We start from the raw sequence: 17949 nt of genomic DNA on the forward strand, positions 1-17949 counted from the left end.
ACCAAAGCTCCTGTTCTCTTTGCCACACTACCCCATTCCCTTCCTATCACAATACCCTCCTCCAACCTCCGTCAAGATTCTCCTGTTCCCCCGACCCCCACTGTCAGATCTCCCAGCCATGGCTCCTCCTCCTGTTCCACCCATGACCCCACAGGAAGGTTGGTATTTGTGCTCCTGTCTCTCACAGAGCAGCCTGGGAGCTCCTGAGAGCAGAGCCAGAGTCTGAATTCTCTGGGTTAAGGGCTATTGACCTCAGCCCAGACCACTTGTGGCTCTCCCCTGAGATGGGCACGTGGCCAGGTGAGCACAAGGTCAGTCACAGACACTCCAAAACCCACAGTCCACACCTAGGGCTACCATAACCGACCCAGAAATTCAGCTTCCAGGAATTTATCCTAATAATAACCAGGTGAAGGGCAAAGAGCAGAGGACAGGGTTGCCCACCCAAATGCTGCATATAAAACAGACACTAGAAACCATCCAGATGTCCATCTGTCGGACACTGCTGCATGGTTAATGTACACCCACATCATGAAACGCTGGCCCCGGGTGGAAAGGCTGATGTTCATCTCTGTACTTTGGCATGGACAGATGCCCAGGATACATGGTTAAGTGAATACAAGGGAGTTCAAAACATTAAACTTTAATTGACAACATTTGTGTCATAGACACAGTGAATTACAACCTGAAGGGAAAACCCAGCCTACTCTGCCCTGCCTGGGCCATTCACAGACAGGTCTGCCTCCCAGTACTCGAAGTCCCTACACACAGAAATCTCAGGACACTCCTCATACCTCACTCAGTTAACTTGGTGGAGAAGTCTGGCCTTGTGCATGGGCAGATGGCAAGGCAGCCAGCAGCGGAACACTCCCCTCTCTAGAATGGCCTTCTCTGCCCACAAGTGCCCCGGAGCCTGACTGATCCAGAGCTGCCTGAGTGGGACACCTTTGACTTCTGATCCCATGAACATTTCTCAACTACAGGGAATTGCCAACCAAACTATTCAAACATGGCAGTGGGAAAGAATCAATGCTTTTCAGCAGAGCCCCCAGGGGAACTCTAGGGACCTTCATTTTGTATTCAGGATGAAGCTCTGCAACTCCTTGTGTTGACCAGCCAGACCATCCACACCTGCTCCTCCTGGGGTGCCACCTGGCTGCTGAGGATAGTTCAGCCCAGGCTGCTCCCTGAAAACTCAAGGAGCATCCTGGCTCCCCAGAAGGCATCACCAGAGGCCTGGCTGTTGGAACACTGCACCTGGAAGAAAACACAATGTTAAACACAGAGGCTTCCTTTCCAGGCTCAAGATCGGCCTTCCCACCTGGGCACCTCCTGACCTTGGGAAGACCCCTCCAAGTCTGGGCTCAGGAGGGAACATTGCCCCACAGCATCCCTCACCCCAGCTCCCAGTCCAGTAATGTCTAGCCACAAATCATCCTTGTCCCTTGTTCATCTTTGCCTGGTGTATTCCCTCCAGTGGCACGAGCTGAACCCTCCTCAGCACCATGAGCTGCAGATCCAGGAGTAAAGAGGGAATCCTTTAGTGCTCACAGGGAAGCCTCACCTGGCTGGAGGGCAGGGCCTGGCTCAGCTCCATGGCAGACACAGGGCCGGGGAAGGCAGATGGGGCTGGGGCCAGCTCCAGAGGGCTGGAAAAGAGACAGTGTAAGGATAGGCCCTGTCTCAAGGGGACACTGGGTGACAAAATCCACCCAGCTGTGCTTTCTTCCTCAACAGGAGCCATTCTAATACTTGACTTATCAGAACACTCTCTTCCTGCAGGGTTGTAATGTATGTAGGGTGTTAGGAGGGGAATGTTACACGGAGAGCAGGGTCACCTGGTGGGTCATAGGGGCAACTGCACAGAGGGCTCAGAGCAGGCTCATGGAAGAGCCAGTGAGCAGAAATGTGGAGGAAACAGAGACCTCAAAGGAGGAACAGGCCTGGGCTGTGGAGACAAGATTTCAGGGAGCAGGAGGGAGAGCAGGGATGCACGGCACAGTCACTCAGGGCAAGGGTCAGTGGTTCCTCAGCAAGGTCAACGCATACCTAGCACGTGACATGGCCACGGCTCTCCTGGGCATGCACCATGAGAAATGAAAGCAGGTGTGCAGACTATACACATACAGGATGTTCACAGCAGCCTTATCTGTGATGCCCCCAAATCCCCATCCATAGGATGAGGGTGAAGAAGCGACAGCACATCCATGCCGTGGCACGTCGCTCCACAGAGAGGAATGAACTGTTCATGCATCCACAACACAGTGACTCTCAAAGTTGTCATGCAGAGTGAAGGAAGCCAGACCAGACCAAAACAAAGACCCGAAAGTATACCATATTTACGTGAAATTCTATAAAATGCAGCTAATCCTTAGTGACAGAAGCAGATCCATGGTCCTGGGTGGCCAGGGAGAGGCGAAGGGCAGAAGGGTACACTGAAGACCTTCATCACAGTGGTGGCCTCGTGTGGATGCGAAAGTCACACTGAGAAAATTCAGGTGCTCCATCTACACATGTACAGCCAATCACACCGCAACGAAGCCACTTTGAACGAAGGAACTGACGTTCAGGTTGAAGAATGGCCTTCAGATCGGAGTGGGGAGGCATGGGAGTTGGGGGAGCAAGAGGAGGGGTCGAGATGGCCATGTGGAGAGGTCAGGCAAGACACAGGGGACACCGTGGCCATGGCAGACTCTGCCTGGTGTCAGCTCTTAGCCATGAATGGAAAAGTGAGTCCATCTGTGTGGTGTACATTTTCTCACAATCTGGCTGTTTCAGCAAGCAGACCATGTGATTTAGGGGCCGTTCCCCCTTTTCTCCTCTGTCCCCCTGTAATTCTGCCCTCACTAGCACGAGCCTTGAGTCAACCTGGTTTCAGCTCCCTGATGAGGGAGACCCCACACCCTCGGGACCTGCTCTGCTCCTGGTGGCCCTCCTGTAGAGAAGATGGGGCGTCTGCTAGAACAGGAGTGGTGGGGGTGATCGCCTCCCCACCAGAGGACCCCAGGCCACCCTGCCACACTCCTCCATCCCTCCTGTCTCTGCAGGATCCCACCTGCTGTGCTGGCCCCGAAGGCCCTGCTCATCTTCTGTTTCTGAAGTCTACAGCACTAACACTATCAACAGCAAGTGTCAGGGAGGCTGTTCCAGACCCCCCAAGTCCCTTTAAAACTACAATTCAGAATAGAAAATCGGGATCTTGATTCTGCTCAAAAACTGACAGTGTTTGCTCAGGGAAAAGGAAACCCTAGCAAGAGGCTGCGGGGGTCCAGGGTGATTTGGGGGGAAGGGTGAACCCTGATTATGACCAATAAATGGGATGCCCACATCTGCTCTGATGTTTTGGGGTGCTCTTTTGAGAGAAAAACTACCCTTTTCTTCGTAGATGTAGGCCGGGGGGGACTGTTACAGTTTTCAGCAATCCAAAGGTAAGGGCCCTATCTGCACAGTCTGGGATGGTGAGTCTATAAATTGGGCATTACCATACCTTGTGGCCCGTGGTAAGTATTGTCCAGGCCTGTGGCTCTTGAGGGCTTACCTCTGGGTGAGGATGAATTCAGGAGCTTGCAGTGGGGGCTGTGTCACCAGAAAGCTGCCCACCCGTAGCTCTGTCTGTCCACCGCTTGTGCCCAGACCCTCCTCCAACTGCACGCTCTGGGGATAGCCACTGGGGGGGCCAGCAAACCCTGCATGTAATGAGATTCCACAGCACACTGGCAGGAGAAAGGAGCACAGCCCACGTGTGACGCAACCAAGACCTCAAAGCAGATGCAGCCTGCGGCCCCACCAGCCCGGGCCACGTGAACCAGATTCACGGTCCCAGGGCCTCAGTCTCCCTCTCTGAGGAAGGAACTGTCGCAACCATCGATCTCAACAGCCTTTCCAGGCTTCCAGAGACCAAGATGCGGTTGCATTCTGCTGACTTTAAACGCTGCTGTCATCACAGACCTCATGTGCCTTCAGTGCCAGAGTCAGAGTCTGCAGCTTGCTCCGCCCTGCTGGTGCAGAAGAATGTGCTAGGAGCCCTCAGTCTCCTCTTGTGGCTGGTTCACGGAGTGCTCGGCCACCAGCCCTTGGTGGTTTCCACTGTTACCTCCTACCAAGGTTACCAAGATGCCACTGAGGTATAAGCTATCACTAGTTTCCACTCCCGGTGACTTTCCAGAGCGTATCTCAGAACATCACCCGCTCTTAGACAAGCTACTGTGGATTTGGTCAATTCTGGGTGGACATTTAGGAGAGCTGTGGCCTGAAAAGGCAGGATTTTTTCCTGCCCTGAGTCTATTAGGCTGTAAAACAAGCAATAAGATAGCCCTGATCTAAAGACACAGAACAACAGGCCTCGGGGTGAGGCTCACGTGGTCCTTCCTGTACAGCAGAGTGACCACCTAGCCTGGTGCCCAGCTGCCCAGGGCCGCCTTAGGTCAAAGGGACCTTCCTGACCATGTGCCTGCTTTCTGCTATTTCTTCTTTCATGCAGATCTTACAGACATTCTGGAGAGAAGAAATAATGTTCAAGCACCAGTTTGGACATTCTGGTTCCATCCATCATAGTACAGCAATAGATTACACATTGTCTTTCCAAGAGAAAGGGAAAGCCATGAGCACTATGTCCACATTGTGCAGTCAGGACGCAAGTGCAGCCCATGGGGATGGGGTGTCTGGCAGGGAGCTGGGGTGTGGGGCAGGGGCTGAGATTCCCAAGGAGCTCAAGAGAGGGAGAACATCCAGGTGCCCAGGCAGCAGCAGGGAACCTGAAGGCAGGGGTTTCAACAGACAGAACAAAGGACTTCGCTGATTCCCACAGAACATCCCCCCTCACTTGTGCAGGCCCCAGGTTTGAAGACCAGCTCCTCTTGTCCCAGTGTGAAGACATCCAGTGACCGTCCCCACTCCAGCCTCGTTAAGTATAGACAGGCACATGTGAGTCTCCAACAGTTAAATAAAAAGGACAGCAAAAAAGGAAAGGTCAGTATGATCAAACTGACAAGTCCTCTCCAGAGGAGCGAGCCCTAAGATCCCTTCCTCTTTCTAGCCCTGCATCAAGGAAGGGCCAGAATCCACAGTCCCAACAGTCCTGCGTTCAGCCAATGAAGCACATTAAAAAAAATTATTATTAGGAACCTTAGAGAAGTATAAGATATTGCATCCATAGAAAGTAACATAATCTATGAAGGAAGAAGAGTTCAGAGATCTGTAAAGAAGGATTGAAATTCTCTTAAGATATACAACTGTTGGCCGGGCACGGAGGCTCATGCCTGTAATCCCACACTTTGGGAAGCTGAGACAGGTGGATCACTGGAGGTCAGGAGTTCGAGACCAGCCTGACCAACATGGTGAAACCCCATCTCAACTAAAAATACAAAATTAGCCAGCATGGTGGCACATGCCTGTAATCCCAGGTACTTGGGAGGCTGAGGCAGAAGAATCGCTTGAACCTGGGAGGCAGACGTTTCAGTGAGCCGAGATCGCGCCATTGCACTCCAGCCTGGGCAACAAGATCGAAACTCCGTCTCAAAAAAAAAAAAAAAAAAAAGATATACAACTGTTAAAACAAAAAAATCAGATAACAGAATTTAAGAAATACCCAAAACACACATGCAATTAAAAAAATACAAGATAAAAGGTAAATTCTCTGGGAGACTGGTCCCAGAGTTCCAACATCCAAATAACACTTGTGCTTTAAAGAGAGAGCTGAAAACATGGAAGCAGGAACTTATCAAAGATACTATCAAAGGATATTAGAAAAAAATGCCCAGAGCTTACAGGAGACCTTATTATTATTATTTTTTGAGACAGAGCCTCACTCTGTCACCCAGGCTGGAGTGCAGCGGTCCAATCTCGGCTCACTGCAACCTCCACCTCCCGGGTTCAAGTGATTATCCTGCCTCAGCCTCCCATGTAGCTGGGACTACAGGCGCACGCCACCATGCCCAGCTAATTTTTTTATATTTTTGAGTACAGATGGGGTTTCAGCATATTGGCCAGGTTGGTCTCGATGTCTTGACCTCATGATCCGCCTGCCTCGGCCTCCCAAAGTGCTGGGATTACAGGCTTGAGCCACTGCGCCCAGTCAGGAGACCTTATTCTTTAAGATTAAAGTCTTAACAGCAAGATGAAGTAAAAAGACCCACACCTCGGACCCTCAGTGTGAAATTTCAGAACTTTAAGACCAAAAAAAAAAAAAAAAAAGAAGAAGAAAAAAAGAATCTAAAAGCTCCAAGAAATTATGAGGGGTAAAAAGTATTTCAACTCAGAATTCCGTCCTTGCAAAATTGTTAACCAAACTTGAGAACAGACTAAAGACATTTTTCGAACAAATGAGGACTCGGATAATTTACCTTGCAGGCACCATTTCTCGAAAAGTTAACTGAAACCGTTGGCAAACAAAACAAGGGAGTCAAATAAAGAAAGAACCAGACCTGAAATTCAGGACACCCTGGAGTAAACCCAGGGACGCAGCACGGGAGCACTGTGGACAGTGGCTTCACTCCAGGCCTAGGGAGCTGTCACTTGGATGGGAAAAGGAAAATGGAGGGCCCCCAACAGTGAGTTTTTAGATGGGATGCTTCAAATGCTGGAAGATGTTAAAAATGTGATAAAAACAGACAATGTAAAAAGAAAAAGGAAAGGCATGGAAAAGCTCCAAGAAGAAAAAAAAGCTGAAGAGAAAAGATGTATATACCTATAGAATATTAAATATAGGTGAATTTGGCTGGGCACAGTGGCTCACACCTATAATCCCAGCATTTTGGGAGGCTGAGGTGGGTGGATCCCTTGAGGTCAGGAGTTTGAGACCAGTCTGGCCAACATGGCGAAACCCCGTCTCTACTGAAAATACGAAAATTTTGCCGGGTGTGGTGGCAGGTGCCTGTAGTTCCACCTACTCGGGAGGCTGAGGCAGGAGAATCGCTTGAACCTTGGAGGCAGAGGTTTCAGTGAGCCGAGATTGTGCCACTGTACTCTAGCCTGGGCGACAGACTAAGACTCCATCTCAGAAAAAAAAAAAAGAAATTGCATAGAGCCAATTTCCACCTTACAAAGTGAGAAATCACACGATTCTGGACAAAATATACTTCTAAATACATATTCTTTAAATGATTTTACAGCTTCAGTAACTTAGAAACTAAAATCATGGGATCTCTACTACAGGTAAGGGCGGTGGACAAGTGGGGAGTCTAAGGAGCTCAGCCTCCTCTGCTGCACCCGGTGTTAACAGATAAATCAAGTGGACTGCAGTGGAGAGCAGAGGATGGCAGCTCCTTCCTTTCAACTTAACTCTTCCTCTCCAGTGATATGCATACACACATACACCCCCCGCCCCACACACACAAAAATAGATGAGAAATAATCTGGGATGTTTGTGGGAAGAGTCTTTGTTCTGGCTACATTGGTTCCAGGTCTAATGAAATACCATGGGTTCAAGCCATGTGGCCCTACCCACACTTCTATGCCCTCAAACAGGACCTGAGTAGTCACAGTGTCTGGTGCTGAAACTCACGGTCTGTCTGAAGTGGACCCACCTGTAGGGCTGGGATCTCCAAGGGTGGCAATGGACACAGCCACAGCGGTGTCTGCAGGGCCCATCATGAAGTCCAGCCCATGGCTGTGGACCAGCTGCCCAGTCTGGAAGGAAACTTCCTTGGAGGACGCCAGTGCAAGAGACATCAGCCAAGATTCAGGGGCAGCCAGAGAGGGGTCCAGCATGTCATTGCCAGCAGCCAGAGGGCAGAGGCCAGGGCCAGGGCAGAAGACGGGGAGGGTGGCAGGATCATGGCCAGGCCCCTCCTGGTACATCTCACCACCCGGCAGAGACCTGGGGGACATGGAGAACACTGTCTCTTGGTGGGCAGAGCCTCCCTCAGGGCAGGGCAGGAGGGAGCATAGGGTGCACAATGGTGCTCAAACAGCACTGGTGTGCAGTAGGAACTCAAGAGATACTGGCTCGTATTAACTCAATGAAAATCAAAACAGACAAAGTACTAGAAACAAACCACAGGGACAGCTGGGTTTGTCTTTAGGTGGCAGGCCTGCATGTGTTTCTTTCTAAGTCTGTCCCCACGTTCTCCAAGACAGACATGAACTCAGGAGATGAGTCAGGCGGCAGGAGCACGTGTGGGGTCAGAAGAAGCTGTCCCCCACCCCAGTCCCTGACGTGGGCTCCTTGCTGGTGGCTTCCCTCTCCCTGGGGTCTGACCTGATCCCAGTGTGGGGGTCCTGTCACCCCTATGCCTACTCCATGCCCCAGTCTCCACTTGAGGAAAGGGAACTGAATAAGTGAGATGATTCCATGGCTGTGGAGATGATAGTACCTGACATCCAGTGGCTTTGAGACTGTCTCATCTGCAGGAAAGGCTGGGGCTAAGGCCAGTGGCTGCCATGGTCCTTGGGTGGTCTGTGGGGACTGTGGAGGCCCCTTTTCCTCACGTTCCTCTGAAAGTAATGAGATGGGAGGGGAGGCTTAGTGAGGCTCTGGTTCCCAGCCTCCTTCCCAGCAGGTATAAGCAGCCCTGCTGATGGAAAAGGTTGTTGCCATGGGGCCATCCCAATATTTTTGCTTCTTGTCCTATCTTTGGTGTGAACCAACGATCCCTAATTGCCAACCCAGGACACCCCAAATCCTGGTGCTTGGTTCACTTCTCAAACTGACTCACCAACTCCTCCTCTGGCCACATGATGCCCTCCTCCCCAGCCCAGCTCCTGGCCCGGCCACACAGTGACCTCGAAATGCAGAGGGGCAGCCACAGCCTAACCTGGGCCAGTCTTGAGCCTCAGACCCTCAGACCCTGTGATCTTGCTCCCACAGAGGGACACCTGGAACCTATTGATTGGGGGAGGGCTACCCCTGTAACCAGCGTGGCTACCTAAGCCCGGCCCATCAGAAAGCAGCTCCCCAACTACCAGGAGACTGGGGCCCTCGGGCCACTCACCTGACCACTGAGGCCTGTCCACAAACCCAGAGTCAACATGGGGGTTGCCTGAGGGCTGCAGGAGGTCAGGACCCCTCTCCCTTGCACCAGGGTCTTCAGCTGTGGCCTGCTGGGCTGGCTCCATGTGCTGGGGAAGGGCTCTTTGGCGGCGCCGGTAATTGGCAAACCAGTTGTACACCTGCTCAGGGGTCAAGCTTGTCTCCAATGCCAAGTTCTCCTGCCCCCAAACAACAACACTTCTAGCCCTGCTTCCATTCCCTGAGGACAGGGGGTGTGTAGAAGTGGCTCTGACAGCTCATTTACACCAAGAAAGGGGCTGAGAGTCCAGCCTAACCTCTCCAAGGACAGCAGGGAGCAGCGAGCATGAGCAGAACATGCAGGCCTCACCTCCCTGGGCTGATCCCCATGCCCTGAGCAGTGAGGCCAGGTCAGGCTGTCTGCACAGCCACACGTGCACGTCCCCCTGAGTGGGGCCCTTGCTAGGTCCACTCAGAAAACATGCCCGGGGCCACCGCAAGCCACTGGAGGGAACCACACTGCCCGTGCCTGGCACAAACCCACTGTGCAGTGGAGAGCATGTCAGCTGGTGGATGCCTCAACCCATCGTCCCGGTGCCTGGCACACAGTGGGTGCTGAGTGAGCAGCCGTGGCGCCACAGACACGAAGTTATGACTCCACGTGAGAAAATGAAACCTTTCATGTGGCAGACAGGACAGTCTGCAGGGGCTGCCTATCAACAAGGTCCCTGTCCAGAGGAGCGGCTGAAGCCAACAGCACCCTGGGGGATGGGGCCACTGAGGAGCCTGGGGTGGGGGTATCCCCTTGAGGGAGGGGGAGGCACCAGGCGGGGACCCCCTGGGTCCTGGTGTCTTCTATTCTTACCCTCTCAGTCTTGCTGGGGTTGGTGTTCACCCTCACAGCGAAATTGTGCAGCTTCTCACGAACCTCTCTGGGGAAGTTCCGGCTCTTCAGCCCCTCCGGGCAGAGGGAGGGGGGCGGAGGGTTCCTGGGTGAGGACAGTGAGGAGGTGGTAACAGACAGGACCCCTCCAAATCTGTTCCCTTCTCCAGGCCTGGCCCTTTGCAGAAGGTGACACTTCCTTCCCTGTGCCTCCTCCTGGGGGATGCCTCTCTCTGCCTCCAGTTAGTGAAAACTAGAGTCTCTCCCACAGACATGTACACACCCTGACATATACTGTTCCAGAACATCTATAGGCGGCTGTGAGGAGCACCCTCTGTGGGCCCTTGCAGTGCTCCTGGGTGCATCTCAGCCCATGGAGTCCCGTGCACGGCCTTCCTGGATATACTCACACACAGGTGTCCTCAGCCCACGGAGCTCCCGTGGATGGCCCTCCCGGACACACACACACACACACTGTTGTCCTCAGGACTTGGCTGCCACCCTGTGTGTGCTTTCCCATGCAGTGCTTTCTGTTCATCGCTGGTTTCCAGGTATCAGCCCCATTCTTGCATGAGTCCTCTGAGGCTTGCAGCACTCACACCCCTGCCACCCTGCATGGCCACGTCAGCTTTCTCCCTTCTTCTCTCACCCCCAACACCTCCTCCCAAGACTCATTGTCCTTGGGTGATCTGGTTGTCATTTCACCAACATGTTCTCAGAAGAGAAGCATCACCTGTGCCCCCACCAAACCTGCCAGCCCTTCTGCACTCCCCAAATGCCTGTGGGGCCCCTGGTGAGGGGGGGCTCCAGCCGTGGCACCTGCTCATCCCTCACATCACTAAGAACGCTCCCCTGAACTAACTCCCTGCTTCCCACCATCAGAATTTCTTCTAGTAAGTCATTCTCCTGAGCTGCTAAGCTCTGTAAATTTCTCACCTCCAGTGGTTACCCCATGACTCTGCTCCCGTCCCAGCTGAACTTCTCGAACAATGATCTGGGATCACTGCCACTGTCTCCCTGTCTCTGTGACACGCCTGGATCCCTGCACCTTACCACTAAAAGCACTTGCCCAGTTCACAAAATCCAAAGTTCATTTCTCAGCTCTCCTCTTAACTGGCACCTCCTCAGCCTCACTGGTTTCTGAACTCTGTGTACTTCTGGATTTCCTCTTCCTCTCACTGGCCATGTCTCAGCTAAATCTTCCTCATCCTCCTCTGGGCTGCAAAGTCCCAGAGGTCTGTCCCCTGAGCATAGAGGACCCCTCCTTTCTCTGTGTCCTACCAGGGTTTCAGTGTCACTCACAGAGATGACAAAGGGACACGTGTCTGAGAAGTGCTGGAGCTGGACACCGGGGGTCCAGCTGGTTATGCTCCTCTCTAGTGCTGAGCTGATGTGAATATTTCATAAGAAAAAGATGACATATGAACCAATATTACTTGTCTATAGAAGACGTGTCATCCCAGTGCCTACTTGGACATCTAAAATGCGTCTCACACATCACGAATCCCAAAAGAACTCCATCCCCCTTCTCCAAACTTTTCCCCAGACCCTGTGCACCTCAGTGAAGGAACCCTCATGCTCCTGGTGGTTCCCACACAGGCCAAGAGCCCTGGAGTCTACTTCAGTCCTCTCTTTACCTCCTTCAATGTGTTCAGCCCACCAGCAAACCCCCCAGCTCCACCTCCAAAATCTACCCTGACACAACCCTGTCCACTTTCCCCAGCCACTATCCCAGCCCTGGGCCATGCCTGGAACCTCTTAGAAACTCCAGCATCTACTCCTGATCCCTGTATCTGCATCTGGTGTGACTCAGATGCCATCCCTTCCTGACACCCCCCGGGGACCATCAGCATGGTCATAACCCAAACCAGCAGCTACCATGGCTGCAGGCCCAATGTCCTCCTGCTGCTCATCAGCCTCTAAGGCAGGGTGGGTGAATCCATTCCACCACCTGCTTCTACAGTCACAGGCTAAGAATTGTTTTCACATTTTTCAAGGGCTGTGAACACATACACCCCGAAATATTTCCCATCTGGCCCTGAACACCAAGCTTCTCTGACCCCAAGTCTTTGAATGTGCTGCCCCTTCCTGGAAACTTCTGCGCACGTGGCTGGCACGTCACCACACTCAAGACTCTCCTCCAAGACTAGGACCAGCCTGCACTGACCACCCCATCTAAAGCAGCCAACCTCGCACAGCCCTCTTCTGAACCTATTCTCTGCATAGCACTTCTCACTCTCTGAATTATGTGATCTACTCTATTTCCTCGTCTGTCGGCCATTGTCCACATCCCAATGTCAGTTCCATGGAGGCAGAGCCTGGCCTTCATCCCCAGCACCTCCCAGAACCCAGCAGGCAGGAGACACTTAACAAACATGTCGACAAGATGACAAGATGACACCACTGCACTCTGGCGGGCTGCCAGCATGCCCACGGAGGGCTACAGTCACATCCCCTGAAGACCCCACAGCTGATTTACTGCAGGGCTTCTGACGACTTGTCTTACTCCGTCACTCTGTTTGATGGGTACCACACAAGAACATTCTCTGGGCCAAAAAGGTACCCACGTCTTCTTCCTCCAGCGACCAGTGTTCTTACCAACCAGGCCCTGTGGCTCAGGAATCTTTCATGACTTGGGCTGTCAGGAGTTCACAGCAAGATCTACAGCCCTTTCCTGACTGGTGGAGAGCACCTGAGATGAAGAGTAAAGGCTACCAGGAGTTTGAGACCAGCCTGGGAAATACAGCAAGACTCTGTCTCTACAAAAAATTAAAACTTAGCCGGTCATGGTGGTCACAGCTACTTGGGGGGCTGAGGTGGGAGGATCGCTTGAGCCCGGGAAGTGGAGGCTGCAGTGAGTTGTGACGGTGCCACTGCACGCTCGTCTGGGCAATGGAGCAAGACCCTGTCTGAATTTTTTTTAAAGGCTCCAATTTCTCAGTGTCTGGGCTAGAGTCCTGGCTTTGCACCTCTCTCTTGTGTGGAACCTCAGGTTACCCTTTCTGTGCCTCCGTTTCCTCATCCATAAGTGGTGATGATGGTGATAATAATAATTACTAGTAGTAACATAGATTTAGTGCTGATAATGGTGGCGAGGACAAGGACTACCACTTATTTAGTGCCTATCATGTGCCTGGTACTGTTCTGAGCACCTGGCGTGTAACTCATGATAACACTGGCAACATTCTCACTCTCACTTCTTTGAAAGGCCTTGCAGCCCCTCAGTGGCCACCCAGAGCCCAGATGTGGGGATTAGATGACCTGGGGACACATGCTGTGCCGCTCCCACCTGCCTTCCACCTCCACTGCTCCTGGCCCGAGGGCCCCCTTTCTGGCCAGTCCCTGGGTGGATGCTGGGCGGAGATGATCAGGATGCCCACCTCCTGGCCTTAGCCTCAGTCACCCTGTGGTCAGCCATCCATTTCCAGCCAGCAGCTGACTGAAGCGGCTGGTGGAGAGTGCAGCTCAGTGACCAGCATCCAGCACAGGTGTGACCCACACTGAAGCCATGTTATGCTGACTACACTGTGACTATTACTGCTCTGCCGGACACTTCCCGTCCGCATCTCCTCACCTCTACTTTGCTTCAGCCCCTCTGGGGTTTGCACGGTCCGTCTAATCCCTCGGGATCCCCATGAAATATGCACAAGTAAAGGCTTCTGGGTTACCTCTTCCTGCAGCGGAACTTCTGCACCGGAGTGAGCGCAGCCACGCCCAGCCTCCTCATGACCAGATGGTAGTGGATGTCGTTCCAGAGCTGCACCAGCTCCTGGCTGCCTCCTGGCACCTGGCACCCCTGCCAAGAAGAGTGTACTGAGCCCTGGCCACCTGCCCATCCTGGAACACTGCTGGGACCTGCGTCTGCCATCCCAAACCGACTCAGCCTTGGGGAAGGCAGTGATGGGAAGAGCAGGGTTCTGGGTTCAAATCCACTGATTTTGCAAAGTGCCAGTGTGGCCACGCAATGCAGGCGTGAGTCAGACGGCCCCCGCTCCATTCTCAGCAGGCTCAGCGGTATGACCCTAGGCCTGCCAGGTCACCTCACAGACTTTGGGCAGATGCACTCACATCAGTCTGCCTTTAAACCTTCAACCCTCCCCAAAACACAAGATGAGCACAGCTCCCAGCTGTACCTCAAAGGTAAGGCACACGTGGCAAGGGAAAGTCCAATAATTCTCTTTTGGCCAACAGCAAAGGAGAGGTGGAGCAGTGGTTATAACCACATGGTGTGATCTGAGGGCCTGATGTGTGATTCAAGTCTTATGTGAAAGACCTTTGTCTCCCAGCAGTAGTACTGGCCCCTCGGGTACTTGGCACATTCTAAGGTGAGGGGGATGAAGGGGTCCCGTCCACTTAACCAGACTTTGCTGATGATGGAAGATGCCTGGTGCTGGTCTCCCGTGATTCCTGTGTGGCTCCCATAATTTCCTCAATTCCAATCATCTGCCACAGGAGTGATCCCTGTGGCCCCACACTGGCCTTTAACTACATTGTTGCCTGGACCATCCTGGCAAGGGAGGTGCTGAGAATCATTCAGCTTTCTCTCTGAGGCATCAGAGAGGCTCAGTCTTGCTCAGCAGTGACCCCTCAGAGCCGATGGCTCTGTGCCCCCATCTCCTCTCAGCACGCAGCCTTCAGGGAACCTGCATGGGAACCTCCCCCTGCCCTGACTTGGGGGCAGGACTGGGCAGGAACACTCTGCACAGGCTGGGGTTGCTGCCCGTTCTTGACGTGGTGGTCCCTTCATGCCTCCCAGGTCTCAGCCACAAGTCACCTCCTCAGACATACTCATGGGTCACCCTGATTGAGCTTCTAATTCCTCTCCAGGGGGTTTTCGTCACTGATGCCAGCGGTTGCCTTCACCGCAGTTGTTACAACTCTAACTCTGCACTCCCTCATTTGTTTACTTCTTTTATTTTGACAGATTTGAAAGACCTTGAGCCCTGCTAGGTTCTAGGTGTCATGCTGTGTGTCAGCCAATCTTGCAGTGAGAAAGGCTGTGGCGGCCCTGCCATGTGGGCCTTCAGTGCAGTAAGGAAGATGGAAGAGCCTGATGACAAACCACCTTCTTTTGGGGCCGGAGTCTCGCTCTGTCGCCCAGGCTGGAGTGCAGTGGCCGGATCTCCAGCTCACTGCAAGCTCCGCCTCCCGGGTTCCCGCCATTCTCTCCTGCCTCAGCCTCCCGTGGCCTGGGACTACAGAAGCCACCACCTGCGTAGCTAGTTTTTGTATTTTTTAGTAGAGACGGGGGGTTTCACCATGTGTTAGCCAGGATGGTGCAAGTCTCTGACCTCGTGATCCACCCGTCTCCAGCCTCCCAAAGTGCTGGGATTACAGGCGAGCCACCCCGGCCCAGCCGACCATTACCTTCTGGTCCTGACACAGGAAGGGACAGAAAAGGATAGTGAGGGGGCAATACTGGAGCGTGAGGGAGACACCACCTCCATGGGCTGCCATTTAAAGTAGAAACCAGAAGGGTAAGTAGGAAGGCACCAGCCACACAGAGAGCCAGGCGCCAGCCTCTAACAGAGGGAAAGACACCTGCAAAGGCCTTGGGACAGGGAAATATCTCGGGAGTTGGAATGGCAAGGAGACTGGTATGGCCACTGCAGAGGAGGCTGGGAGGAGCCAGAGGTGAGAGGACGGCAGCAGGCTCAGGCCCCGGCTCTGGGAGCCACTGCTCAGGGGCACACCATGACACCATCTGCATTGTAAAAACTCCCTCTGGCTGCTGTGTGAACAGGGGGAGGAGCAGGAGGACACCACACTAGCTTGGTGGGCGGGGGTGGGGTTGGAAGGAACTGAGTATCTTGAAGGTAAACTCACAATGAATTATGCATGAACTGTATTACAGGGTCAAAGAAAGGAAAAATAGGCATTCAAATTCCTTTTTGGAAACCCTTTGGGCCACACGTTTTCTGCAATTCAGAATTTTTCAGATTTCAGCAAGTAACACAGGCATCCGGCACATGACATGCACCACTCAGCGCCACCTGGGGCAGTGTCCTGTCATCAAGCACACAAAACGTTCAGTGGTCACATTAGTTGGAATAATAAACACTGTAAATAGCTTCAGATCAGCACAGGTCAGGTTCAATGCCTAATGCGTTGAGGCTGAAGGTACCAGCAGGTGAGTGACAAAGATACTTTTGTTTTTCAGAGTTCTCCATTGCAGACTTGCAGCCAGGGAATGAGAGGGGGTCTGTCTGAATGCCTTGCTAAGATGTTGGCTCTCCAAAGGCAGGACTGCATTTTATTCACTCACTTTGTTGGCATCATGCCTGTCACAGATCACCACTCAATAGGGATTTGACGAATGAGTAGTTTTAACTCAGATTACCAAACTAGTTAGAGTTCAGTAACATGAGAGTGGACTAAGCTTATATAAAATCCGCCTCCCACGTTTTTCCAAGGCCTGGGGTTGGACCTCCAGCCAACGGGCTCCTACTAACTCCCGGGTATCACTGCAGTGCCTGGCATGGGTGGAGGCTGCCTGGAGAAGTTGCTACTTCTCTCTGTACCCCACGCCTGTAGCCCAGGCCTACCTCCAGGAGCCGGCAAGCTGCCTGCTGCTGCTCCTGCTGGTCCAGGACACGAGCACACGCCAGGGCCACATCTGCATTGTCCAGCAGGTGCAGGCGGAGGGGGCTGTCCAGAATGGCTGCGACCAAAGGCTGCACTTGGGCAAGGTCATCCTGGAAATCTCGGCACAGTCTGCCTGCAAGGGTTACCAGCTCTGCTGGGGGTGCGCGGGTGTCCTCATGCTCCTTCAGCAGAGTCAGGAAGCTCTGCATCCTGTGCTGGGTCGTGGCCACTCTGCCAACACAGAGAACAGTCACAGGAATGGCCAACACTGACCACGTCCTTTCCATCAATCGCCCAACCCACTCTGCAAAGCAGGTGATGCCACGGCTCGTGAGCCATGGACACTTGTAGAGTAGGAATAAGACCTCACCCATTCCGAGAGAGGGCACCACCATAGCAGACATCCTCTAGAATTTCCTTCTAATCCCCAAAATACTTTAGTCCTTAACAAACACGGCTGTGCACCAAGTACTGGGCTGGGTACTGTCTGCAACAGCTCCTCCACTTCTCTGAACCTTCCACCTGGCACCCTGGTCCACAGCCCACCCTGTTCCTCTCAGCTCTGCTTGCCCTTCCTTTCCTCCACGCTGTCATACACGTCGTGATTATGTTTCATCTCACTCCTTCTCTGGGCTCAGTAGGGTAGGGACCTTGTGTGCAGGGGTCACCAGTAGATGCCAAGGCCTTCCATCTGAATCCACATACATGCACTTGTTTTAACAGCAGAAACTGCTTATGCCAACACTTAATCCAAACAGTGTCAAAGACACACTTCGCAATCACACGCTTGGTCCTGCATCCACACAGGAGGGACCTTGACTTGTTCCAACGGGGCCTCACCGGAGGACATTTAGGCAGCTGCCAGTGACTGCTTTTCCCAACATAAAACCTTTCCCAATCGATCTTACTTCTGCGGAATACACTGTTATTCCAAAAAGTTTGTAAACCCTCACAGCCTCAAAGAACCAGCTAGGCTGTGCGCTCCCTGGCGAGGGGTTCTTTCTGCCTGCATCATCTCCCGTGCCCCGCCAAGGGACACCACCTCGTCTACTCCACCCTTCCTGGGCTCTAGCGCCATCTCACCCAGGTCCCGAGTCAGGGCTCTGCGTTTCCAGCTGCCACAGTGGGCAGGAGGCCCCGGACCCGGGGTCCCTTGGGGGAACAGAGGCTGCAGAGGCCTTGGAGGAGGGCAGAGGAGGCTCCCAGGCCTGGGTTTCCTGCAACGCCAACCCCCACCGGCTCTGGGAGGGGCGGGGTTCCTGCCATTTCAGGAAGGAAAAAGGTTCCAGTGGGGTACCTTGGCCTGTCCGCCCGGTGCCCTGAGGGGCACCCGGCTCCGGCTGGAGGGGAAGGGTCGCGGGAGGTGGCTCTGCGTGGCTTCCCGACTGTGGCGGGACCCCCCCTCCATGGCCCCCGCCTCCCTACCTTTCTGGCGCGCTGCTCCCTGAGGCCGAAACTGCTGCCTGGGGCTCCAGCCCGGGAGGCTCCGCCCTCAGCCTCACCCCGGCCCCCGCGCCCCCCTCACCCTCCGGGG

General features: G+C 53.4%; 1 protein-coding gene across 1 annotated transcript; it reads right to left on the reverse strand.

The window, feature by feature from the left end:
- Positions 1-627: 627 nt before the first annotated feature.
- On the reverse strand, positions 628-17711 carry ANHX (anomalous homeobox). The gene is made up of 9 exons (XM_031650983.1): positions 16376-17711; positions 13499-13626; positions 9813-9936; positions 8931-9147; positions 8313-8433; positions 7524-7816; positions 3539-3686; positions 1565-1649; positions 628-1257 (listed from the first exon to the last, which is right to left on the reverse strand). The coding sequence occupies exons 1-9, from the start codon at positions 16817-16819 to the stop codon at positions 1171-1173; spliced, it is 1647 nt and encodes a 548-aa protein (XP_031506843.1). The 5' UTR covers positions 16820-17711; the 3' UTR covers positions 628-1170.
- Positions 17712-17949: the final 238 nt, after the last annotated feature.

Source organism: Papio anubis, chromosome 9 (assembly GCF_008728515.1).
Source record: "Papio anubis isolate 15944 chromosome 9, Panubis1.0, whole genome shotgun sequence".
NCBI lineage: Eukaryota > Metazoa > Chordata > Mammalia > Primates > Cercopithecidae > Papio > Papio anubis.